This window comes from Astatotilapia calliptera, chromosome 9 (genome assembly GCF_900246225.1).
Source record: "Astatotilapia calliptera chromosome 9, fAstCal1.2, whole genome shotgun sequence".
Taxonomy (NCBI): domain Eukaryota; kingdom Metazoa; phylum Chordata; class Actinopteri; order Cichliformes; family Cichlidae; genus Astatotilapia; species Astatotilapia calliptera.
Genome location: NC_039310.1, coordinates 21,409,644 through 21,436,969, shown reverse-complemented (window position 1 = coordinate 21,436,969; position 27,326 = coordinate 21,409,644). Strand labels below are relative to the sequence as shown.

Here is a 27,326-nt window from a genome sequence, read left to right as displayed (position 1 = left end):
CTCCCTCTGAAAATGCAACGACCAAACGAACCTGGATTTTTGAGCGTGCATCAAAACACCTCCAAAGACGCTCTTTACCAATCAGAAGCAACAGTGCTTAGTATAAAATTACCAAAATTAATGAAGATACATATAATATTTTGTGTTCTGTCTTATCTTTGGTTTTGCTAGGATTTTATTTAAATCCTCGAGGTCGTTTCAATTTTTCTGTGAGCTGTTTTGTAATTTTTCCTCTACAACTCCAACAGCTAGCAGCAGCAGGTGCTCAGGTTTTATACGAGGCACGACGAGGTCACGTCGCCTCAGACGGAGACGCCAAGTGTAGTCTGCATAATGGCCGTCTTCCAGGTGGCTTGTTTCTGTGTACTTAAATTTTCAATTTCATTCATGTAGAAATCACATTTGTATGGAAAACAACAGAGAGCTTGCACTCCTCCCAATTTGACCCTTTTGTGTGACTCCTCTTTGGCCTGAAACTCAACAGACGATGTAATGTAACAATGAAAGTGGAAGGATATTAAGAACTTGAACTTCTAAGCTTGGTGAATCTAAAGACCTCTCATGCTACCCCTCCACTGTAACCCACTTCTTTCCTGCTGGGCTCCTAAACCCCTTAAATACCCAGAAAATCTGTAGAAAATACAGAAAATACAAAACGCCCTCAATAGTAACTTCAGGACTGTTTGAACTTTGAGTTTCCACTGTGACGCGCGTCCAAATTGGCTGCTGTGGGGACTAAGCTCTGCGGGTTTCTAGTCTCACCTGACCTCCCTGCCAGGTCTCCTCTCTAGATTTGGCAACAGTCTAAACACGTCCCCCTCCACCTCCTCTCCAGCTTAACGACAGTGACAGATGGATGCTGCTCTTTGACTGACGGCTCTCGGGGAGTCTCGCAGACCCTGAGAACAACGTGTCTTGTTCCATTGACAGTAACTGTATATAAAGAGGACTTGCTGTTGTCAAAATGTATAAAACAAAGTTTCTCAGGAGTGAAGGTCATGTGTCTTATTTTATTGCTTGTGTTGCTGCTCTGCTGAAGGAACTTTCCACTGCAGAATCTGCTGAGTATTTCTGCCACATTTGTCTTATTGGAAACATCCCTAGGAAAGATTTACACTTCTGTTTGTTTCAGGTGTGTGTCTGTGTTGCCTTTGAGAACAAAAAAAAAAAAGCTGGACTGAAATACTTTCTCTATCCACAGCCTTTTTGTTTCTCACTTTCTTTAACTTGAGCTGTAAAATCTTGGCTTTAGAACATTCTTGGTTATAAATTTACAAAGCTCTCCAACTCACATCCAGATCATCAGAAATAAATATGTGCAAAGCTGAAAGCAGCTGAACTTGATTCTATAAAGTGAACTTTATGGTCCTCTGACAAACCTCATTCGCTTTGATTAACTTTGTTAGTCCATGTTAGAGACCGGGTTTGCAAGAGGCTGCATATTCTTCTTTTGGTCTCTATTAGAGTAGCTTTGCATACTTTTCAGATCAAAATAATGCTTATTTATCTTATTCTGGTGCAGCCCCTCAGTTTATTCAGCTCCTCTCCCTCCATGCTCCAGTCACATGATCTCAAACATTTGAGACTGATTGCATGACCACAAATTATTGCATTATGTTCACTGAACCTGTGATGTCACTGCCTTTGAAACAGTTCCTTCAAAGACGGGGATCGGGTCTGCGGCACCTCGTAGTCAGCTGCCGTCAACATAGTGAATTTGGTGTGCCAAGACAGCAATAAGACCGAGTCAGTCTGCTATCAGTTTGCTGTTTAATGTGATCAAGTTGGCAGTTTCATGCAATCTGCGACATTTTGGTAAATTCACATTTACTAATTACATTTGGAGTCCAGCCAGAACCTCACAGATCTGAAGCATTAATTCAGAGATTGCGCCATAATTAGTCACATAGTTGCATCAGGTGGCTATTTAACAGCAAAACCCCATAGGCATTTATTGCAACCTTTCTTTTGAATAGACTTATAACCATAATACAATCAGCTGGGAATAGGGCTACCACGATTAGTCGACTAGTCACGATTACGTCGACTATCAAAATCGTCGACGACTGATTTAATAGTCAACGCGTCGTTTGAAGCTTTGTAAGATCACAAAAGACGCAGGAATAAGTAGCAGGATTTAAGAGTGTAATAACGGACTGAAACAGAAGATGGCAGCACTGCATGTACAAGGATGCCAGCTGCCCTTAAACCCCGAAGAAGAAGAAGCTCTGTCCCAGAATTCATAGCGCCCAGCTCAGTTTCCAACAATGGCGGCAGCTAGTTGGTTTTAATGTTACTCTTATTATTCTTTCTGAGTCACAAAATAAACGTTTAACATATTTTCAGGCGAGAATGTAGCTGTGTAAACCTCAAATATCGGCTCAGTTTATCAAGACACCAAATATTTTCAAAAGCGCTCTGACGTTTTCGGAGACGTCTGTTACCCGCTAGCTCGATAGCTAACCGGGGGCAAGGCTAACTAGAGCCGTGAGAACACCGGACTCCCGGCCTTCACTTAGATAACTTTAAAATGTTATTGTTTGGCTTTTTGTTAGTATTTATTTGTTCCTGAGTAAATCGGTTTGGCTGAGATTAAAGTTATAGTTTTTACACAGCTGAATAAACATCAAACAGACAGCTGATTATCAGAAGTGTGAGATGCTCCAGAATTTACTCCGGTGTCCTGTTATATTTTAGATAGCAAGGAGTTTATTAAACTTCACCGAAACAATCTGCAAGTTTAATTAAAATTTAATAAACTACCATCTTGTCTTTATTTTTAGTTAGCACAGACCTTAAACACTTAAAGCTGTAAGCTAATGATAGTTATATAAGAGCAGATGCTGCTGGTGCAACCTACAGCTTGTAGGTTTTACGTCCAATGGGTGATGATCTGATTAGTCGACTAATCGCAAAAATAATCGGCGACTAGTCGACTATCAGAATAATCGTTTGTGGCAGCCCTAGCTGGGAACCAGTTGCAGAGTATGAGATGAGTTGCAGATGATCATCGGTGCAGACAGAGTCATATTTACTGCAACGTGTTGAGAATCTGTCTGTGCTTTTAAATTAGATGATGCTTAGACTGGTGAAGGTTTGCAGTTGTCTGAGAGTGACTGTAGTCAGTCCAAGTCAAATCAAAGATTGTGGGTGATGCAGTCTCAACTTCTGGGAACTATTTGGTTGCAATTTGCAATTGGTCGTTAAATAAGAAAAGACTCGATGTAATCACTGATCAAGCGTTTTGTTTAGTCTAAAGCAGAGATGTCAAACTCATTTTACATCATGGGCCACATACAGTCCACTGTGATGATGAGTGGGCCGGAGCATGTATCAGAAACGGACAGAAAATAAGTAAAGGCATAACGGGTCCGCTTTTTTAAAAAAATGTCGCAGTACTGCCCACTCAAGGATTTGGCCACTGGGATGTGAAGGGTTTGGGTGAAGGGCCTCCAGGTGTTAAATGTCCTCAATGAAATGACAGGGCAAGTTTCCGCTCTTGCTATTTGGAAGATAATAATAATAATATTATTATTATTATCAATAAAGTGTTATTATTTTTTTATGTCTTGTCAATTGAATTCTGAACTGTTCGTCGAGTGAAGAGCTGCGACTTGAGATCAAGTGCGTGAGTTGGCCCAAATCTCTGGGACGGAGACTGGGAATCTGGGTTGATGATTTCACTCGGAGTCGTTTGCCATCCACTTAGGCTCATCTTCCTATACCTGACAGCCAATGTGTGGTACATGGTGTGTGCGACACCTCTTTTTGATTGCAGCTAGATACAGAGTGGGTCAGCGACTGTAGCAATAACTACGGTATATCAGAGGTGTTGTCTTTTCTTTTCTTTTCTTTTTCTGAACTCATAATGCAAGCCGAGCGCTCTCCTCTGAGTGGGTTTTAGAGGTCATTAAAGCTCATTCTTCTTTCTTAGAAACATGTAAAAGGATCTCAAGATTTTCTGATATGATGTGGAGAAAAATGCCCCAAGAAGCAAAGTTTCTGGCTTTGTTTCTGTTCTCGATGTTTTTTAACAGTTTCAAAACAGGACATAAGAGGTTTCACTTCCTTTTTTTTTTTTAAATAAGCTTATACTTCTTAAATATTAAATGTCTAAGCAGAAAGAGCTTTTAAGGAACTTAAAGCCTAAAACTGATTCAAAAAAACATATAATTCACTACCTGGTCGCTGTGTGTGCACCTGAAGAAGGACACTGATGTTTTTTCCCCTCAGGATGTCATTAAAAGTTATAGCATTTAAACTGACCACTGCCCCATCCCCTTCTTTAAACAGACCACGTCCAGAATGAAGACAATTACGCCCAGGCTCTGGATAAGTTTGGCAGCAACTTCATCAGCCGGGACAACCACGACCTGGGAACAGCCTTCGTCAAGTTCTCTTCCCTCACCAAGGAACTGTCGGCACTCCTGAAGAACCTGGTGAGTCCAGCCTGTCAGCACTCAAAGTGTCATTAAAATAAATGGCTTGGAGAGCCTTTACTGCTGGCCTGGTGTATGCAAGGGTAGAAAGAGGAATCCTTTCCATACACAGCTTACGTTCGCTGTCTTCACTTGGATCAGTGGGATAGATTAGGATTACTTTAGTTTAAAGGTGAAGATTGAAAGGTTGGATGAAGCAGCTAACACCTGAGTTATGCGTTTGTACAGGTTCCAGCTGAATAATACATGTTCATCAATCTCTGCTCTCGCCTACGCAGTCAAAACCATCATGGCGACTGGACAGTATAGCTGACTTTATCCACCTTTTTCCTTACCAGACGGGCTCTTATCTGCCTGGTGTGGATTTCCCCTGACGTTTCTGTTGAATAATGTGTCCTGTTTGAATCCTCTGAATGATTGTTGTTGGAAGAGCCAGACCACGCGCTCTCTCTTTCTCTTTCTTTTGCTCTCTCTCTCATCCTGTGTGGCTCACGGGGAGATTAGACTCCATAAATAAACTTGGCAGCACCAGGAACAACTGCATGCGTGTCCGTGTGGAAACCACCTTAAATCACTCACCTGTCTGAGCTGCCTGCATATTGAAGCAAACATCTCTTGACTTTTTCATTTTGAGTATTTCATCGAGTGCATTTTTCAGACTTCAATAACGGCGCCCTGAGGGCAGCTGGTGTGTGCGTGTACTACAAATGAGTATCGATGAGCGGCGCTTGCCCTAGATGTCCTACATGTGTCATCAGCTGAAATTTAAGGATTTCGCAAACAGATAGAAGCAGCTTTTCTGTGTCTTCTTCTCTGTTTTCCTTCTGAGAAGACAGTGACAGTTTCCAGGATGGCTGTTAGAGCACATCGGCAGCCGGCCAATGAAAGATTGATTCTGACAATAGCATATGCAAGACAGGCACTTAAGAAGCACATTAGCGCCCATTAAGCATTGTTTACTTCCTCGAACGCTGCAGTGAGGCGCTGTGGACTTGGCTAACAGCAACAACGGGACTTAAATGCTTAGTGGTGTTGTGAGTGACCTTGCTGATCCTAATGGTTAGAGCTGCTGAGCCTAGCTGCGGCAACCCGAGCTGCTGCAGACATCGTTCTTTGACGGACTCACTTGCATGTGCGCCATTTTCCTGTGGCGTTTGCTCGTTGCTTCAGCCAGCTGCAGCAGGAATGTGTTGATAAAGTGCAGTGAAGGTTAAAAAAACAAGGCTGGTGCTGTTTTGTTTTTCTCTCAAATCCAAAGATGCACTGAAGATGCACTGCTTTAAAACTGTGCTTTTTCATTTCATTTTAATGGGATCAAAGGCCTGTGTGTAAAGTGGAAGGAATGGTTTGTACTTATTACTTAACTGCGGACCGTTTTAGCATTTTTCAACTCATTGTTTTAGTTTCACATCCCCCGCTTTGGTTTTGATTCATGCTCATTACTTTAATCTGACTCAGGATTCATTGTTTATCAGTTTTCTTATTGATCCCTGATTTTATTTGTTTGTTAAAAAATGGTCCTACTTATGTGTTTAGCTTTTTTTTTTTAACATAATGTTGAAAGCTTGTATGTGAATCAGCTGTGCAAAAACTCCACCGACATGTTTGATGTTACTAATCCTGATTTATTGAACAAATCGGAGCTGGTTGCCAATTCCCATTATAGTCTAGCCCCCAGTAAAAGTTGTATTCAACACTCCATGACCCAGTAGCAGACAAAGCTGGTGATTTGCTGCCACAGCCTTTAGCAATTAAACCACGCAGTGCTAACTGGAATAGTGGAAACAAAAAGTGGGGCACACAAGAGATGACTCGACTTCCCGGCACTGGACATTCGATGGGAGAGCTCCTTTCCCAACAGGAGAAACTGGCAGTGTTGTGGTGGGCTGCAATAATTTCATGTCATCTTTATGAACTCCTACTGCTAAGAGTAAATATTACACTAGACAGTCATGATAGATGTTGGACAGGTGCTCTCACGTCTGCAGCTTCATGCAAACACTGAGCTGAAACTGATTAGACGATCACCTCTTGCAGGATCTCTACTTCTGGATTCCATACTCAAACCAACATCAGAGACTGCTTGCAAACTTTCAGTGAAACTTGTTTCTGAGTTCGTTTGAGGTGATGAAGAAGTCACGCAGATGTTGGTTATTTTTTAGAGCCTGAGTACGACTACATTCAGAGTTTGTCATGAGGTCCTAGAACAGGAGTGCCAAACATAAGGCCCAGAATTGACTCTGATCCGGCCCACTGACAGTTTTTCAAATGCTAAACATTTACTGTCAATTTATGAAAACTAGTTCTAATAAATGAGAACTTTATATGCTAAATTTGGAGTTCCAGGACCGTCTATGCACGACTTAAAATGAGTTTCACATTCCTGTTCTAGATGCATTGGATCATGTCAGATGCATTGCATTTGCATAAAATAATCTAGAGTTTATGCAGATGTCCCATCTCTGGATGTGTTGCACAGGCAGTAGACAATGAACGAGAAACACAGAAGCGAGAGATCCTGTGGACACAGTAACACTCACCAGGCAGCCTGAAATGTGTCTAAGCCTTACTGTTGGTGTTGTGTGATGTGTACAGCCAGACTATTACTGCGTTGTTTTTTTTTAAGTGCGACTGATGGTGATCCCATTTTTTTTTAATGTATCTGCACAGCTGTGATTCTATTCTGCTGAGAGCATTTGAAACAATGAAACTGCTCTGCTTGTCAACAATGTGCTGACACCATTCAGCAGTGTTTACCCCAAGTTTCTTCCTGTGTGTAACGTTGAGTATGCTGTCGGCACTTGTTGGACATCATATTAGCTAAAACCGACATGTCTGTTGCAATATTTTTCTATCATATGTGTGTGACTTTGTCTTTGTTTGCAACCCGCCCTACTCAATCACGTGTTCAACAGCCCAACTTGGCACACAGGTACATCTTAGGACCCTGAAGGTCCTTAACTATATTATGACGTCATCACGTTGCCTAGCAATAACCTGGCAATGGGATAAAATTACCCTTGCACTTAGGGCTGCACGATTTTGCATAAAATGAGAATCACGATTTTTTGGCTTAGAATTGAGATCACGATTCTCTCACGATTTTCTTTTCCAGTATAAATATTTATTGCACTTATTAACTGCACATCAACTTCGTAACAGTTGAGACTGAACAACTGTTCAGTCTCAACTGTTGTTCAGTAACAGTTGAGACTGAACATAAAAACAATAAATAAACATAAATACACTGGTTAAATGTCTCACATTTTGTCTTTGGCGCAAAATGTTGTACTGCTTGAAATTCCGTCTCCACCTTTGCTCGACGCTGCGTGTATAGAGCAGGTAGTGCAACAATAGAAAAATAGTTGCGGGACGGCACTGTGTAGCGTTTGTCTAGGGTGTTGATCATTTTCCTAAATCCCTCGTTTTGCACAGTGTTGATGGGAGCCATATCTTTGGTCAGGTGATAAGTGATAGCCTCCGTAATTTCTTTGTGCCTGCGGGAGTTCGACGTGTATAGGGAAGCGCTGTATAAGGTTCCCGTTATTGATGTTTGGGTGGTTGACCTGGACGGATTTTCTCCTGTCACTTGCTCGTCATCCCTGACGTGCTGTCCGTTGTTTTTTCCCTGCTAATTTTAGCATCACACGGCACAGCTTCTGTATCACGTGGTATAAGGCTCCGCCCTTGTCATTTGTTGAGCAGGAAGAGTGAGCGCTTGTTTTCATGCAGATTACATCCCGGATCAAAATGCGGTACAATCGTCGTCGTCTTTTTCTTTTTTTTTCTTTTTTTCTTTTTTTTAAAAATCGTTGTCATTTGGAAATGAGATCGCACATAAGTATGAATTGAGATCGCGATTTTCTAACGATTAATCGTGCAGCCCCATTTGCACTACTATAAACAATGCATGAGTTGTGGTGTAATAGTATGAGTCGTCCTAAATGTACCTGGGGGCTGCAGTTTTTAGTGTTACCCAAGAATTTAGCAAGGTCTATTTTCAGCTGTGGATTGCAGTAAATAAACATTTGGTGCTCTGGTGGCTGAAGGTTTAGTAGCAGGATTGTAACCTACAGTGTATTTATGGTTAGACTTGCTATGCTCATGAGTAAGGAACATTTAACCCGGTGTTTTAATACTTTTGGACAGATCTGTGGCACAGCGGAGTGAGTTATATCGAGCTCTGGCTGCACAGACAATACTTGTTTGTAATAGAATTTCATTGTTGGTTCTTTTTGTGGTTTTACTTGGCAGTCCCTTTAACGTCTGCCTCTGATGCTATGGTTTGATATACGAACTAAGTTTTCTCTCCTCATTATAAATCCTCTCCCTCCTCCTCCTCTTGTCTCTTTCAGCTCCAAAGCCTCAGCCACAATGTGATCTTCACCCTGGACTCGCTGCTGAAGGGTGATCTGAAAGGCGTGAAAGGGGTAAGATTTACTTTAAAAACAATTTCTCTTCTTCCTCCTTTTTTCTCTCTCTCGACTCTTCCGGGGCCCCTAATAGTACATCTCAGTGGGGCAGGGGGATAGATGGCCGGTCAGCCCATCTCTCTATCAATTTCAAGTTGTGTGCCTGTGATTAAGAGACTTGGAGGATAGACGGGGGAGTTTAGAGAAGAAACTAAAGATCACACTGTAAATCTGGCTGAAGTAAACACTGCTTTTGTGTTGTTTAAGGCGAATAACTGGGCCATGAACTCTTGATGTTTGAGGTACAAGGAGGGGCGTGGGTGCTCGTTGGGCATTGAGGCCATAAATCGAGAGTGTAGTGAAGCATTTGCTGGGCCTCAAGCAGCGATCCAACTCTTCAAATAACTCCGTCCCTCCTGTGACCTCCTTTGTAGTTTGCTGATTCTTGTTCTTCTGTGTTTCTGCAGGACATAAAGAAGCCCTTTGACAAAGCGTGGAAGGACTACGAAGCCAAGTTGTAAGTGGATAACTTAAGTGTGCTGTTGTATCTGCGCTGTTTGTCATTATGAGTCAAGCTTTATTGATATTACAGCAGTTCTGCAGGGGCCCTTAAAGAGTATCACAGAATTTACAGCACACAAACCCAATGCGAAAAACAAATAAAGGTCACATTTAGAAATGTAGCCCTTGTAATGATTAGTCCTGTGGTTTTTTTTGTCAGTACAAAGATAGAGAAGGAGAAGCGAGAGCACGCCAAGCAGCATGGGATGATCCGCACCGAGATCACCGGGGCCGAAATCGCAGAGGAGATGGAGAAGGAACGGCGTCTCTTTCAGCTCCAGATGTGCGAGGTAGGCCTTTGTTTACGTCTAACAGCTCTATATTTGCAGGAGGCTCGCTTGAGAGTCAATGATTAAGATTCAGTTTAGAGAAAAACAGATACAAAAGCAACAATTTTGCCCAAAATTGTAAAAAATAAATAAATAAATCACAGAGGTAAGACTTTATCTTAGTGGGATAAGTGTTAAAACATACAGCAGCATACCCACTAGCCTGCTCCTGTCACTTCTGTCTTTTACTTTAAAAAAGAAAAGGATCTAAGCTGATTGAAATAAGGGTCAGTAAAGGATCTACAAACTATTATTTATTGATATTAAAAAAGATCACTCGCTTAATTTCATTCAGTTCATATTTTTCCCCTGGTCCTCAAGATCCTGTCAGGGTAGCTGTCCACAGTTGGTGTGTTTTCATCAAACCCACAAAAAGTCGCTCCAACAGCCAACGGGGCAAGAGGAGCACGACCAAGAGAGCTGAAATCAAGTTATAGAAACAGATTTTCAAAACTTGACCATGATGCCTTTCATTTTTTTCCTCCGACTCTGTAAAAGCAAAATGTAACCACAGTTGGTAAGCTTGTTCTCTATTTCTGAACATCAGTGGCGTCAGGCGAATCCACAGCCTGTGGGGAGAATCCCAGCTGATTGGCTTTCGTGACGTAGCATTTTTTTCCTCAAATATCTTTATTTCAGGATTTTTCAAGTATTTTAATCACTGCATGGCCTTTCCCTTTGACTCTTTTCTATTAAAACTCCGATATATTTCAGGATATCGAGGCTCAAAAGTTTGTCATACAAAAAAAGAAAAGGTGATTCAGGCAAAGACTGAAACGAAATGCAGGAAATTCAAGAAGGTATAAATATAGAAATATGTTTTTGATACTGATACTGTCACCTAATGGCTCCTGCTTCCTGTTAGCTTGAAATATTAAGACAAAACCACCACTACACACACACACACACACACACACACACACACACACACACATGAAGAGCAAAGTTTATTAATAGACTGTATAAAAGTAAACATTTATGAAAAGCAGGCCAAAGGTTAAGCTCTGCCAAACTGAAAACCAGTAGCAACAGGTGAGAGGAATTGGTTAATTGAAATTTACGGATAAATTATCATCATCAACTTGTGCAGAGGAGGTCAGGAGAGAGGTACAATTGTCATGGTTTGGGCTGTTTTTCAGTCAGAGGTGTTGGTGTTGTCAAATTTGATGAAAGTATCAACACAGAAAAGTGCAATCAGATTTTGATCCTCCATCCAACACCAGCTGAAACGTGTCTGATCGGTAATGGTTTCACCTTTTAGCATGACAATGCTCCCAAACGCAATGTAACACTAAGACTACGTTCACACTGCAGGTCTTAATGCTCAATTCCAATTTTTTGGATCAAATCCGATTTTTTTGTCTGCTTGTTCACACTACAAATAAAATGTGACAGCAAACGCGCTCTAGTGTGAACGCTCAAAGCGGCCCGCATGCGCAAAAGAAGACGTCACACGCAACGCGCTCTGTTTAGACCCAGAGCAAACAGTACTGTTTGACTGCTTCGGACTTTACGTTTCCCAATTTTGCTTTAAGTTATAAAGTTATTTTGTTATTTACATATGGCCTAATAATTATCCGTATTGCTGTTTTAGAGAGGAGCGGTGCTTCAAAGGATAGTTGCAGATTTCTGTCAGAATCTGCAGATTATACAGTACAAATAAAGTGTTCACGTTTCTCCAACGTTGTCTTCCCAACAGTTTCACTGACATCTACACCGGATGGCCAGGAAGCGTTCGCGATGTTTTCTCCGGCGCTGATAATTGCCGTCTGTCTTGTGTCAGTGACGTAAAAGACGGATTTAATGCGACATGACCGTTCAAACAGCAGTCGCTTTCTAAAACTTCAGATATGTATCGGATTCAGTACCACATACGAAAGTGAGGTCGGATTTGAAAATATCGGATTTGTGCTGTTCACACTGTCAAACCATGATCGGATATGGGTCACATAGGGTCAAAAAAGTCGGATTTGATGCGCTTTCGCCTGCAGTGTGAACGTAGCCTATGTCATGGATCGGCCTAAGAGAGTTCAGACTGTGTTGAAAAACAAAGGTGGTCGTCCAAATAATGACAAACTCTCTTTTTGCCTTTTATACTATATGTCTATGTATATATTCGCAAAATTTGTCCACCTATTTCCCATTTTCCTGTAAATATATAAAGAAATGAGGGGTGGCTCAAGAATACATGACAGTGAGAATCCACGAGTTTCTTCTAATTAATGTTGTAGTTTAGCAAAATATGAATTAGTAATTTCTTTTTGTTAAATTAGTGATTTGTCAAAACTGTAATGTGCAGCACCATGTGTAGGGTTTCAACATACACCTCTGCTACAGTAATGCAAGGCGTGTATTTTCAGTCTTTGTTTGTCAGCACTGGAGCTGAACTGGTTGTTGCAGTGATTGCATGTCAGAGGATAAGAATAAGAAGAAAAAGAGTCGATGACATAAGTTAGATATTTGAGCTAAACAATCAAACGTTTGTCTTTAAGTGCTTTCAGATGTTCATCTGGTGCCGTGAACGTGTTTGCTGTTAAACATGTTGTAATTCTGTTTGATATTAGCGCACAAAGAGCAAACTTAAAGAAATCTGACAGCGAGAATTAAGTGTAAAACAATTGCGAGCTCCTTATACGCCCATGAGAATCAGAACAAACTGTTAGAGCTCACTCTGCTCTGCCAAAAACGTCTCTAGTGGTGGGTGGTGACGCCTACGCCTCGTTCACTGTTTTATCCTGGTAGGATTTTTTACATAATGGACCAATGGCTGCTGCACTGCTGTTGGCTGTGTGAATTATTCACTACAAAACTCGCTGCACTTCTTTTGTGCCCTGCCATGCTGATCTGCCCCCTTCTCACTGTGGTTCTCAAGTATTTCCTTGCCCACATTTTCCACCTGTCTTCCAACTTCTCCTTACTCTGTTACAGAGCACGTACTGAATGGCTGATCAAGTCATACTTGATTACCACTGATGTTTTCCAACGACTTCTAAAGCTAAACATGAGCCAACATGAGAATATTAAGAATCTCTGAGCTAATCGCTAACAGCTCAGCTTCACATTAGAAAAGGAAAGTACACCCTCTGTCAGTTCTAAGGTTTTATGTATCAGGACATAATAAAAACAATCTGGTCCTTGGCAGGTTTTAAAATTAGATAAATAAAACTTCAGATGAATAGCAACACTTGATATATTTCACTGTTTTAATTTAGAAAAATTAGGAAAAAATCTAGAAGTAGTCTGTAAAAAAAAAAAAAAAAACACTGATTACATCTACAGGAATTAAAAGGATGAGTAGCAGCCAGGAGCTTCCAATTCAAATGCACTTGATTAGCTGATTATCAGCAAGTAGAGCACCTCCATAAAAGTGAGATTTTGGCAGTTTGATGGTCTGAAGCAGTAAGATGTGTTCACACCCTGCAGAGGAGGACAGATATCTGCAAAGACTGCTGCTGCCCATCAATCTGAGAAGGGTTTTAAAATCATTACCAAACAATATGAAGTCTGTCACTGTACAGTGAGAAAGAGTATTTACAAGTGGAAACCATTTAAGCTCTTGTAGTGTTGCCATGCTTAGAAGAATTAGCCACATCTCGGACTCTACAGGCCTCAGTTAGCATGTTAAAAGTTAAAGTTCATGAGAGTACATTTAGAAAAAGACACAACAAGTATAGCTTGTTTGAAAGTATTACCTACCTCTCAAATCTCTAATGCACAGAATATCTGCACAAATGCCTCATACCAACTGTTAAGCAAGGTGATGGAGAAGTGTCGGTTGGGATTTTGCATCCACAAGACCTGAGCACCTTGCTGTCGGCCATTAACTCCTTCAAAACGATGTGAGAGACCGATAAAGCCATACAGAAAATGATTACTTCCCGTTATTGCTGCTAAACGTGGTTCTACAAAATGTTTAGTCACAGGGTGTACTTAGTTTTTCACTGCTTCTGGACTTTGAGTTTTTGTTGAATAAATAATAAAATAGTGTAATCTGTCATGTTGTTGATCACCTGAGGTTTTTTTTATTTTATTTCGGTAATCTGGTAAGGTACCAAATTATATTTCATTATGTCCTGTTATGTAAAAGTGAAGAAGGTGTACTTTTTTTGCACTACTGTAGATGCTAATATGCTAACCTTCTGACAGGTATTCTCACCAACTCTGTCAGGATGCCAGCATATGGTGTGTTAGCGGTGTTATAGGATTGTGGCTCTAAAACCAAAGCCCTTATCTCATAATAGTTTTAGCTCTCCTAGTAACGGCTTTTAATGTGGTAATACCAGCTGCTAATCCGCTTGGCTGCTCTGTTCAGTGTTTGGAGATGCTAGTGTGCATTTTAGCTCACTTCCACATGACCCTTACTTGCATTTTTTTTCTGGTATCATGGAAACTTTATTTGAATCTCAGCTTTTATAGGTCCCCTTAAGGTTTATTAAGATGGTTTTTTTTTTTAATCTTGTGTCCCTGATGCACATACTTGGCGCCTAATGGCGTGAGCTCAGCTAATCAAGTTTATTTTCGCCTCTGAATGTCTTACAATTAAAATCGTGCTGCTCTTACAGATAGACATGGGATTGTTATCAGCGGGAATCATTTACGCCTTTGCAAAGCAAATGATGTTTGCATGCAACAGAACCTCTGTAAGACAAGCCAAGGTAAAAATAAACCTTGATTAGCTGAGCTGTCATTATTATGCAGCGGCTTTGTGCATCTGAAGTTGTTTGAGACTCATTTGAATTCATAATAAATTATATTGGGCACACAAGTTTTAAAATAAATACATTCTGGGACTTTGAGGAAACTATGGAGCTCCTAATCTTTAGCTATAAGTGTCTATGTGAGATTCCCTCACTCTTTAAGTTTTTATCAAGCGTAGTATTCACACGTTTAGCATTTAAAGAGCTTCATTATCGTGAATTTGAAGTTGTTTATGGCCACTTAAATACAAAGGTCACTTTATGTACTTATTTCTTTTTGTTCTGCTTTTAGTCTCTTCTGACTTCACACTATGTTTATCAGCTAGTCACAACCGTTTCCTGCTGAGCAGCCACTGTTAAGAGCTGCAGACAACTTGATCTGCAAATGCTGCTACAAAAGGGCTGAAAAATGAAGTGAAACAGTAAAAGAAGAAAAACATGAGTAAAAAATGTGAAAAAGTCAAATTATTAAAACATCAGATTTACAGATTTTAGTAACAGAAAATTTTAATGATGTGGACGAGTGAAAAAAGTAAATCCAAAATGGAAATGAATGGAAAATAATTAGTGCTCGAATTGTGTTCAAGAATATTTTGCAGAAATAAAACAGCTTGTAAGATAAATAATTACAGCTACAGTTCAGATTGTCAGCCAAACACATGAAATGTGGCCTTTAATTCTTTGGTTATTGATTCGAGTTACTCCTGAAGGTAAAAGTGGTTTTAGTGGTTGAACGTTGTTGCTTGATTAATTAATTAATTGTAGAGAAGTCCGGCTCAAATTTGGGTTTAAAAATGTGAATATTTAACAACATAATTTTTAGTTATAAATAAACTTTTGGCATATTTATAAAATATTTGTGTTTTCCCGTTTTGATCATTTAAATTTGTTGCGCACTGTCAAATCTCCCAAAATCAAGATGAGATCTATTTATTAGAGGGATGGCACCGAAGCAGAAGGTTGGAAAAACATTAAAACCTCCTGAATTAATTAAATAGAAAAATATGATACAGAAAGTTGTTTACAGGAAGAATGTCCCCAAAATTAAGGAGGAAGCGTTTGAGCTATTGAGATATGGCTGGAAATTATAAACATCCTTTTTCTTTCTTGTAAGGCGGCATGTAAAAACATGTGGATGTATTTGGATACATATAATGTACTCCTATCCTATCCCTGCCCCCCCATTCAGATGGCATGTTTGTTTTTATATATAAATGATGTTTTTCCCCCCTTTTTCCCTTTTTATCCTTTTAAAATGTCAAGTATTTAAAAAAACAAACAGGAAAGTGGTTTTACAGCCAATCACTCTAAAGCACCGTAAGAAAGAGGAGAAGCCTTTCATTCATTTAAGCCTACAGAGAAGCTTCATATTGTTTATGATGATCATCTGCAGGCTCAACACGGCGCCTCCTTTCACGTTGTGTTTCATACGCTGCTGCAGAAATGTTTGAACCGGCACTTGAGGGAGATTTATCTTCGCATGATTCCAGAAGACCATCACATTATCCAATTTAGCAGTCCGCCTCCAGCTGATGCTGAATGCCAAAGACGAGTTGTAGCTCCTACATTACATTAGCTCCGACTTCCTCTTTCGCTGGCTTCCTCAGTCCCAGATTTGATTTTAAAATTCTTGAGAGCGTTGCACATCCGTGCTGATTTGCTTTGTCCTCCCAGACCGACAGGAGTCCTCTGAGCAGGATAAAAACATCTTTGTGGTTTTGACCACTTGTGTTTTGTTTTTTTTGTTGTTTTTTTTTAAACGGCCTCACTGAAAACGCCAGTTTGATGACTTTGTGGTTTCAAGAATATATTTATCTTAAAAAACAACATGTTAACGCACTATAATGAGAACATAACTGCTTGGTTCTGTGTATTCGGGACAAATATAGCTCAGTGTAGAGGCTGAACACGGAGTTTTAAAAACTCCATGACCCACCAGGCGCTGGTGTGCCTGTGGACTCATTAATATTTATATTCAGAGATGTCAAACCACTTCAGATAATGTATGAGCATGAGCTGGCAGGGCCATGGATGTTTATGTTTTTATCATTGTTTCACATGGTCGTGCAGATTTGCTGTAAGATGAGATGAGCTGCGTTCAGGGACGTTACCTAATAGGGCTGGGCGATATGACCCAAAATTCATATCTCGATATTTTTTAGCTGGATGGCGATATAAGATATATATCTCGATATTTTTTTTAAGCCATAAAGTAAGAACAAAAAGAGTTCTTAGTCAAAGCTGTGTCCCAGATGTCACACAGGCACTTTTATTAACATACAGCACAGATGTACATGAAAAATTACTCAAAATTAAATTATGAGCATTCATTAAATAATAATGCTCCATAAATAAAAGAAAACAAGGTTGTTTTTGTGCTAAACAAAGAGCTCACAATTGTGCAGTCAAAATGTAAACTAAAAGACGCTGAGCGTAATAACAAAGACAGACAGATTTTACAGCTGCTCTGTTCCCAACTTGTACTGTGTGACTGACAGCCTGGAGTTTGAAATCCGCTTCATAACCACCTCTCTTACAGGTGCCATTTATGGTCCTTATACACACACAATACGGTAATATTACGTTGATGCACAGTACGTATCACTCCGCGAAGCTCCTCGGTAGCCGTAATGCGCCGACAATCTATCAAGCGGTGCAGCTCCGTAGCTTACCAAAGTCGTACTAAAACATTTTTGACAGATTGCTGAACGCCGTGTACCACATAAAATCGGTTCGCGGCCACCAAGCACAACCAGAATTCATACATAAGGCGCGCTATCAACTTTTGAGAGAATGAAAGGATTTTAGGGTTAGCGCTGTTAGCTCGTTAGCGCGGTTAGCGCGTTAGCATGTTTAGCTCGTTAGCACGTTGACGCCGTCCAGCCCCACGCATGGGGCGATGCGCAGTAACTCGTTAATGGAGATTTGCCGTGTCCGTCTTGTCGCTGCCTGCACGTGAAGCGATGGGGTAGGAGGGGGAGTTGTCTTCAGTGAAGGCGAGGCGGAGTAACGTTGCGTAGAGACAAAAGTGGACGAAAGAGAGGCAAACTTGCGGCTCCACAACTATAATTATAACGTAACATAGACTATATCGATATAAAGGATATTGTCACATCTTATATCTCGTATAAAAATATATCGATATGTTTTAAAAACTCGATATATCGCCCAGCTCTATTACCTAATGTATACAATGGTTGGTGTCTCTGAGTTATAACATGCATCGGTGTTATAAAAGTTCGGATTTGCAGCTAAAATAATATATAGATTAGAGTTAAATTCTACTGATGGGAATTAGATGATGCTGTTCTGTAATTTTAAAAAATGTTGTCTATGTTTTGAAGCATTTTGTAAGTGTACAAGGTGTTGTACCAAAAAAAAGAAAGAGGAGCTACAGTAATCATTGGGATCAAAAATCTCTTAATCAACAGCCACAGAGGCTGGAGATATCAGTGGTGCTGCTGTTGTGTGCAGGGCGTTTGCTGCAGTCAGTGGTACAATCTGTTCATCCCACTTAACCTCATTTCTCTCACACTCGCTCGTGCGCTCGCTCTCTCGCCGTTACTCAATCACCAGATTACAGGACGCTGTCACTCTCTCACCCTTTTCATCCCACGTTGTCGGTGAACGAGCGCGGAAAGGCCGGGCTCAGCAGGCTGTGCTCTGCTCTGCCCAGACGCGGCAGCAGTGCGAACGTCGCTGCTCATTAACACAAAAGAGTCCAAACTCGCACATTCGGCAGCTCGCTGCGAAACACTGAACCTGCACAAGCCTGGCACAAAATGTGGATAATCTCCCGTCCAACAGGCTGTCTGAGGCAGACAAAGCGGGGGTTGCGTGCATGCACACACGCATATGCACGCATCCACACGCGCTCAGGCGTGTGCTAATGCACCCAAGCATCTGAACACAATACTAGGAGCAAATTGAAACTGTATGTTGGCGTCACAGGCTTCAGAGCGGTATTGTGTAATAGAGTAAAATTTCCCGTAGTGCTAAAAGTGGTCTTTAGCTGTGACTCTTTGTAAATCTCTGGATTGGCACACTGAAGGATTAGTTTCAGATTAAGATCCTCTTTTATTTGTTTGTTTGGTCGGAGCGTCGTCTGAAGGCACCCAGACTGAGCACACAGCCTACAAAGCACTTTCTCTAGAGGCTGTTCCTTTTTTTTTTTTCTTCTTTTTTTTAAAATAATGCTAATGTTAAATATTTCCCATCAACCCTTTGAAACTTTATTTAGATCAAGGCAGACGGATGGTATTCTCCTGCTCTACAAGGGAATTTCACAGTGTTTGTCTGGTCTCCGCTCCCACAGTGTTGAGGCAGGCTTGGCTCGCACATCAAAGGTCTCATGAACATATGTGCACTCAGATGAGATTATCATAATGCAAAGTGCTCATGTTATAAGTATCTAAGGCAAAAGCAGAAGCTTTTACTGTCTGTGTAACAGTGCTGGCATGTTATACCTCATTAAACCCAGAAATCCTTTAAACGTACCCTACATTTCAACTCATGGCTGAACTCTGCTTCTCCCCTTCTTGCAGTACCTGATCAAAGTAAACGAGATCAAGACCAAGAAAGGAGTGGACCTCCTTCAGAATCTAATTAAGTATTACCACGCACAGTGCAAGTAAGTACCACCTTAATCCCCCTAACCCATATGTAACGCTCTCCTGGCATGTCCATCACACCCACCAACGAAACTCTTTCAAAAGAAGTAGGTTGCTGCCTCACTCTCCGTCTTGCCGTGCAGCTCTTGATGTCAATTTTCTTGCTCCTGCATGAATCACAGCTCTGCAGGGTGCACAGGAACACATATATAGCTCTCATAAATATGCACAGGTCCTCACAAAGATGCGTTCTGACAGCTCCAGGGTTTGGCGGGTAAATAAAGTTGGTGCTCTCCACGCCAGAACTGTGGCCCATGACAGAATGACAGATCATCTCTCAGCGTTCTAGTTCCTGTCATAATACCAGGAGAAAACAATACACTTCCCCTTTAATCTGTCCAACCTGGGCCTTGATGGAGAGAAAAACTGCAGTGGTGATGGATTAGAGGCATAAGGACGCCGGATGGCGAGCTGAGGAAAGTGCAGGAGGCAATTTTGTGTTCACTTCAGCTTTAATCGACTTCTAAAATTAAGAAAGTTACAATCTAACACTACCGCAGTGTTAGATTAATGTTTCCCTCAATTCTGCACTAAAAGTGGCAAATAAAAGGTTGTTAGAAACTGTAGTCGTAATGGGTGTCAGTTATTAAATTACCCAAAAAACGCCAAGTAGAATGAATCCATCGCTAACTATGCAGCACAGCAAAATGTGCCAAGGGAGGTCAAGTCAAGGGAGGTGAATCCTTTTCTAAAACTGCAGTATAAACACTTAAACTGTGCATTCTGACACTCTGCAAAGTCAACAGTACTTGACACGGAGAGCACGCTGGAGTGGGAGGAGAGATGTGGGATTGTCGGTGCAGAGGCTGAAAGAAAACAAGCAGAGGGAAAGCGGTGGCAGCGAAAATAATGAAAAGAGGAAGGGAGATGTATGTTTCGAGAAGAAAAAAGCATCGACGGAGAGAGAGAGGGATGGCGATGGAGATGGAGATCATTAGTGGTGATTTGCGGCCGTGGAGCTGCATCGAGGTGTGTACCGCTGACACATCTGTAATGGATTTCAGGATGTGCTAAGCACCTCTGCAAATCTGCCCAGCACTCCTGTGCCAGAACGAGCCCGGCTATACATTAAACTGCCTCCATCGCCCTATCCCTCTCTCTCTCTTTCTGTGACCTTCGTAAAGGCCAAACCAAGCTCACTGTAACACATGAGATTTGATCACATGTCACGCATCTGGATGACTTTTAATGCCAGTGAAGTTCACGTGTTATCTCTGTTCCCCCCCCCAGTTTCTTCCAAGATGGCTTGAAGACAGCAGATAAGCTGAAGCAGTACATCGAGAAGCTGGCAGCTGATCTCTACAATGTAAAACTCCTCTTCGCTCTGGTTTCATCTCCTGCTCATTATAGGGTTTCATTTTTCATAGAAAACAACTTCTGAGCTATCCCAAGAGTCGGTCACCTGCTTTCCTGGACAAAACTAAGAAGCATCGTTAGAATGAGCAAACCGAATTATTTTCACTTCACTTTAATTACACATTATATATATATATATATATATATATATATATATATATATATATATATATATATATATATATATATATATATATATATATATATATATATATATATATATATATAAGCAAATGTAGCATTCTGACACAGGCGAGGATAATCCTTCACCAAATGCTGACCACCACTTCTTATTTACAGCACTGCTGTGCTTTCTCCTGAAGCAGCAGTTTTCTCAGAATATCATGCTCTTGCACTTTTTAAAGCAAGAAAAGTTGGGCAATCCTGCACCCACTGTCATGATACAGGAAAATACTAGACCTCACATAACTTGTTGGGCGAGGGAGGTATAGGCTGGTCATCTGCTAGTCTACCAATCTGCCAATCCCTGACCACATCAGTCTGTAAAGCAAAGTATCCTCGGGCAAGACAGTGAACCCCGAGATCCTCCTAATGCGTTCAGCGGAGTGTAAATGTAAGATGGTGTAAATGTAAGTGCTTTGAGTGCCTAAGTAAAGAAGAAAGTGGAGCTATGACAGAACCAGTCCATTCACTATAACTTTTTTCTCAGCACCTGTAAACTGTTGTTTTCAAGCCCTGAAATTTTCCTGACTTGGGCCACGTTTGGATCAGACATTATTCAGTCTTTCAGCTCCTTATTACGATGTTTGGTTGTGCTGACGTGAGAGCAGTGCAGTTAATAGTTTGGTACATTCACTGCGCCTAAGTGTATCTTCACAAATCAAAAGTAAACTCTGCGATTTAAGTGATTGGATCATTTGGGCTGTAGATGTTTTGCCTGAATATTACTGCCCTTGTTTCTGGTATAAAACACTGTCTTTTATTGATGTTTCATTTATTGCCTTTAAAGTTTATACATACTTTTTGTTTTTTTATTTTTATCAGCTAATTATACTGCTGTCTTTCTTGGCCAGGACACTCTTGTAAAAGAGATTTTTAATCTCAAAAGTCACACTTTCCTGGTTAAATGAACATTGCATAAATAATAAAGAAGGGAAACTAAAGTTCTGTAAAAGTGCATTATTAGCCCTCTTAGCTTTCCTCTTATATCTTTACTTCACTATCTGCAGATCAAACAAACTCAGGATGAGGAGAAGAAGCAGCTGACTGCCCTGCGAGATCTGATCAAGTCCTCCCTCCAGTTGGACCAGAAGGAGGTAAGCAGGTCACACCCTACCACACAAAGCCAAATTTAAACTCACAACTTGCCAGCCCAGCACAAACTAAGCTGTACTGGGCTGAAAACAGGCCTGACTCAGTCATCCCAGTCATTCTGAAACCTCCTTTTTTTTCACGTCCTCTCACTCTGGCCACCACCAACTTTTGGAGCTTGTCTCCAGCAGCACCGAGCGAGTGCCCAGTGCTGTACCATGCTGGTAGCCAGTGTGTGGTAGGCTTTGCTGGTGACCAGCGTTGTGCCTCACTGGCTGCTCAGTGGAGAGCCACTCGCTGCCCGACTCTCACACACTTTCCAGCACTCATACTTGCCAACCTTGAGACCTCAGAATTAGGGAGACATTGAAAAGGGCTGTTGGGGGGGGGGGTGATAAATACATTTTACAGTGTTTATTTATCGGATAAAATACGTTAAATGTCACCGTTATTATTGGCTGGGGTGTCCAAATTCAGAGGCTGTGTGAAAACCCCGGAGGAACCCTCCCGAGGGATTAATAAAGTTAAATTAATCTAATCTAATCGAATAACTTTAATCTCAGCCAAACCAATTTACTCACGAACAAATAAAACACTGAAAAAGCCAAACAATAACGTTTTTAAGTTATCAAAGTGACTTATATATCACGTTTAACCCGAGTAGCGAAAGACCGCGGGGGTTTGAAGACGATGTGTCAGGAGTTTGGTGTTCTCGCCGGCTCAGATATTTGAAGTTTACACAGCTACAATCTCACCAGAAAATATTTTAAAAGTTTTTTTGCAACCCAGAAAGGGAAATAAGAGCAATATTAAAACTAAATAGCTGCTGCCATTGTTGGAAACTGGAATTGGCTGGCCGCGCTATGAATTCTGCGATATGGTTTTTCAATTTTGTTGTCCGGGTGGAAAATCGGGAGAAATTCAGGAGAATGGTGGCTCCGGGAGATTTTCTGGAGGGGCACTGAAATTCGGGATTCTCCCGGAAAAATCGGGAGGGTTGGCATGTATGCCAGCACTGCCGGCTCGTTTTACTTATCAGCACAGGCTGCTTCGGCTGTGCGTTAGCTCACACCCTCTCGGTTCACACGTTCACACTCTCGGTGTGCCTGTCTGCATGAAACAATATATACAGTTTTTCACATTTCAGTTATTCTGTCTGTAGCACCACTTTTAGACAATAAGCACAGAGGATTGTAGGTTTGGTTAACACACGGGCAGGTAGCACACTTTCTCGCACCTGAGCCGGATCTTTCACGCCTCTCCCCTCTATCTCCCCCTCCTCTCTGCCTTCTGCTTGTCTGGAATCAAGTCTAGAAGAGTAAGTGTTGGTGCATGTTGAGCATGCTGGCGTCTGTGTTCTTCAGCTTGACAGTAGAGTGCTTTATCCCTGTAGAGATGTTGCAGAGCATGCCTTTTACCTCCTTTTATTTTTAAGTCTTCACTCTTGGTTTGTTTTTCAGAAGCACTTTGATGTCAGAGAATCCTTTTTGTGTGTGTGTTGTCTATGTGTTGCATGTCTTTATTAAGCCTCTCTGTTCTGTGCACACAAAGTGTTTATTTTGTGTTATGGTGTGGGTTTGCGCAGGACTCGCAGAGCAAGCAGGGTGGCTACAGCATGCACCAGCTGCAGGGAAACAAGGAGTTTGGGAGTGAGAAGAAAGGCTACCTGCTGAAGAAGAGTGATGGGTAAGCTGCTAACACAGCGAATAAATAAAAAAACGCTGTAGTGTGCGTTCACGACGCATTAAAATGTAAAGCAGGCAGGAAATATCTCTAATGATTGACCCCGCCCCTTCGCCTCTCACAGGCTGAGGAAGGTGTGGCAGAGGAGGCAGTGCTCAGTGAAGGGGGGCATCCTCACCATCTCTCATGCCACAGTGAGTACACACACACACACACACACACACACACACACACACACACACACACACACACACACACACACAGGCACAGCTGCTCATATGAACCCCGTGACCCTCAGCACTGACTGTGCGGATCAAAAGGAGAACATCATGTGGGGAGGTTGTTGTTGTTTTTTTCTCTCTCTCTCTCGTCACAATCTGGAGGCTGGCAGAGTGGAATTGACATAAATGGGTTGTCATGGCAACCTTGCCTCACCCTCTTACCCCCCCCTTGCTGCCTGCTGCGCCTCGGTGACTCATCTCAGAGCGAGTGTGAGGGTACCGCCACCGCTGCCGCTCTTGTGCAGCAGGCAAGTTTCAGTGTGATGTTTTCTTTCCCGCTCCGGACCTCGGGAATCTAACGCGGGGCTCGTATATCTGGGTTAATTCTGTCAACCGCCGGCCACTGAGGTGTAACCTACAGAGCCTCGAAACTCCCACGGGACCAGCTGGACTGTCGGGGGGGGCTTAGCGCAATCAGTAGCTCTTAGCTAATTGTGGCAGAGCAGTGGCAGGTGTCTCATCACGCTCGGACAGTCCGTCTGTTAACAGGAAACGATGCATTGTTCAGGAATTTATTATGTTTTTGGTGCTTTTAGTGTTTGCTGAAAGCTCCTAAAGGTTTTTTTCTTCTCTTGAATCTTACTTACGTCAGTGTGGTCATCAAAAACATTTGAACCTTGTCAATATTAAAAGCAAGACTTTCTGATTGAAATTCCTCTTACAGCTTATAAATACAATTCAGATTAAAGTGACCCCCCCCCTCCAAAACAAACAAACAAACAAACAAACAAACAAACAACCTGATAACATAACCAACAAATAAACTGAGCTTCAACATTAACTTGACTTTTAATATTATTTAAATGTATCCAGGAGAATCGATTTAGCAATTAGTATCATTTCTATGTGATTTATTAATTCAGACAGCTTTGACAAGTCGGCGCGAGACAACTATTGAAATGTTGTTTTATTAATCCTTTGGGGGAAGGTTGGGGTGTCGAGAAGGGCATCCTGCACAGAAATCTGCCAAATCAAATCTGCAGAGCTACCAGCTGTGGCTTATTTTAATATATGCACTTATTATTTTTAATTAAATTCTTTCAGCCTTGCCTTTTGTTATAGAGCACAGCAGGTACTGGATATATGTCTTTACCAATATTCCCATACCTGTATTCAGTTCAGTTTAGTTCAGTTTTTTCCTTCAGAGCTGCCTTAATTTTTCATGGCATAGATTCAACAAGGCGCTGGAATCATTCCTCAGAGTTTGGTTCATATTGACGTCGCAGCTTCACAATCTTGCTGCAGATTTGTTGGCTGCGCATCCATGATATGAATCTCTTGTTCCACTGTACAGTACAGTGAACCATCATCTCCCAGCAGTCCAGACTTCTGCTGCCCAGCTTTGGCGAGCCCCTGAGAACTGTAGATTTTGATTTTGTGGGATTTTTTTTTTTGTAAGAGAGGTAACAATGGCACATCACTGCTGACAGTGAAATTCTTAGACTCAGACCCCCCTCAGTATAGCACACAAGGAAGCAATATTGCACTAACACTCACATGTAAACTATACTGCTTTTTAGTAAAAATAGAAAAAAAAATACAAATACTATAACAGCTGTAGTGCAGAGATAAAACGTCAAACGTATACATGATAAGGTTCCCACGTTTTTGTTTTTATTGTCCAGTTTTCACAAACTAGTTGGCGACAAGCTGTTAGTTGTGACGCTCGTCTGCTGGTAGGAAATCAGAGCTTCTTTGCTGGACAGACAGTACCTTCCCTAACTGTGCATAGCAGAAAGAAAATAGCCAATAACACAAATGCATCTTTGTATTGGCAGATTATATCAACCCACTGATTGGGACTGGTTCCAATTTGCAAGTTAACTGTGTGGTTTGTGCGTGCAGATTAAAAGTAGGACGGCTTATATGCTGCAGAAACCCCCAAACTTCCAGAATTGAGCTTGAGGAAGACACACTTACCACAAACCACACACGGGGGTGAGAAGCAGAGTTTATACATATATTCTGTTGTTTGTAGCTGAAATACCGAACAGAGCAGATGTTATCCTCTCATAAAGTGTTTACATCACCAGGAAACTTTAGATGTGTTTTATTTGTCGTTATGCTAACAATTTGACTCCGGGGACTCTGGGTCAGTCATCGCTGCGGTCAGACTGAAATACCTCAACAAATAAACTAATGGCGCTCCCTTCAGCCTCAGCTGTACTTTGTGTTTAGAGCTAAGTAGCAGATGATGGCTAATGGTCAACACCATATCTGCTAAACACTAGCATATTGTCTCTGTGAGCGTGCCGGTGTTAGCACAGCCTAACAAATCTGCAAGCATGTCTGTGTAGTAACAGCCTGTGGATTAAATCAGATAAATCATCCCTGACGGCTTTAAGCATACATGCAAATGTTTGAATTCAGCCTTATTTACTTCTAACCGGTGAGGATTGGCAGCGAGTCGGGCGTGTGGGATGAGCTTGGTGGAGTTGGCACTCTGGCGGCTTATTTCCCAGCAGACACAGCAGTTGCTCCAGCTGTAACACAGCGGGGAGGATCAGGATGGTCGCGACTGACGTGAACGTGAGCTTTGTTGTTTTGAACTTTCACGCTGCTGCTGCAAAGCTCTGAGGAAGTGGTCGCCTGTGATATGAGAGGAAAATGTTTTCTCTTGTTGCGTTTTGTGATGGAGGAACTGAATCTTTGACCTCAGTTTCTAATTTAGCCCACTGAGCGGTTATCATACTGAGCTTGTAATCGTTTTTCTCTGTCCGAGAGCAGTTTACCGCCGCTTCAGGTTTTTCCCTTTTTTTCAGGCCTCAGTGCAGATGAACTTTAGGTGGCTTTAGTTGGATGTGGCATCTTGCCAGCAGGCTAACACCAACTCCAAGGCTCATAACAGCCTGTTAGCATTTCATTAGCACGTGCCCTCGTCCCCCCTCTGCCCGGGCACTGGCAGGAGACAATGCTCAGTATGTACGTGCCAACTGGACCCAATTATTACAGTACACAGCACAGCCAGCTCAGTCCACTGTCTTAATGGGGGCACCTTGAGTTCAGCTTGTAGTTCGGACCGCAGAAGCTTTGTTGAATAATAAAAACATGACTTGATACAATTATCTACGAGAATTATGCAAATCCTTTTAAAATGAAAATATACCCACCATCTGGTGGCTCCAGCTACTCAAACATGAGCATTTTTCTCTCCTTTTCTATATAATTTCTTTTTGTTGTTTCTGACAAAATGAACAATATGAAGACCCCTCAGTCAAACAAGATGGGCTCTACTGCCAAACATCAAAGAAGGTTTCTGTGCATTTCTGTTATCACTGTGCATTTCTGTTATTACAGCCCTAAAAAGTGTGGAACAGTTTAAGGGCTGCTGCATGTGCTGAAGCTTGGCCATGTAGGGCTTCATGTGTTCTCAATAATTTTCTTTTTAAATGGATTCTGAGTTTCACTGGATGCCAGTGAAGGGAAGCAAGAACAGGGGTGATATGTGAGCTGTGGCTAGTTACCACTCAGACTGAAGGCTTAAGGGCCGAGCGGGTGGGCGGCGTGGACACCCAACTGTTTGAATGAAACCATAGATGCATCTATGAAACATCCTGCACGAGTTCTTGTGAACCCAAGTGTTCAAATAGACCTTTGACAAAAATAACAGGCTATGATGTATAATC

The 27,326-nt window shown here is 41.6% G+C and overlaps 1 protein-coding gene across 6 annotated transcripts in view; it reads left to right on the top strand.

Moving 5' to 3' along the window:
- asap1b (ArfGAP with SH3 domain, ankyrin repeat and PH domain 1b) overlaps positions 1 to 27,326 on the top strand; it is an 83,323-nt gene that overhangs the window by 32,011 nt on the left and 23,986 nt on the right. For 4 of the 6 annotated variants that reach the window (XM_026179897.1, XM_026179895.1, XM_026179896.1 and 1 more), the window contains exons 3-12: positions 4,294 to 4,439; positions 8,795 to 8,869; positions 9,319 to 9,368; positions 9,573 to 9,702; positions 18,983 to 19,068; positions 20,339 to 20,414; positions 21,655 to 21,741; positions 23,046 to 23,054; positions 23,322 to 23,422; positions 23,544 to 23,613. In XM_026179897.1, coding sequence (XP_026035682.1) covers positions 4,294 to 4,439; positions 8,795 to 8,869; positions 9,319 to 9,368; positions 9,573 to 9,702; positions 18,983 to 19,068; positions 20,339 to 20,414; positions 21,655 to 21,741; positions 23,046 to 23,054; positions 23,322 to 23,422; positions 23,544 to 23,613 — 830 coding nt within the window. The remainder of the gene's footprint in view (positions 1 to 4,293; positions 4,440 to 8,794; positions 8,870 to 9,318; positions 9,369 to 9,572; positions 9,703 to 18,982; positions 19,069 to 20,338; positions 20,415 to 21,654; positions 21,742 to 23,045; positions 23,055 to 23,321; positions 23,423 to 23,543; positions 23,614 to 27,326) is intronic. The other 2 variants (XM_026179898.1, XM_026179894.1) reach the window with 1 other exon arrangement.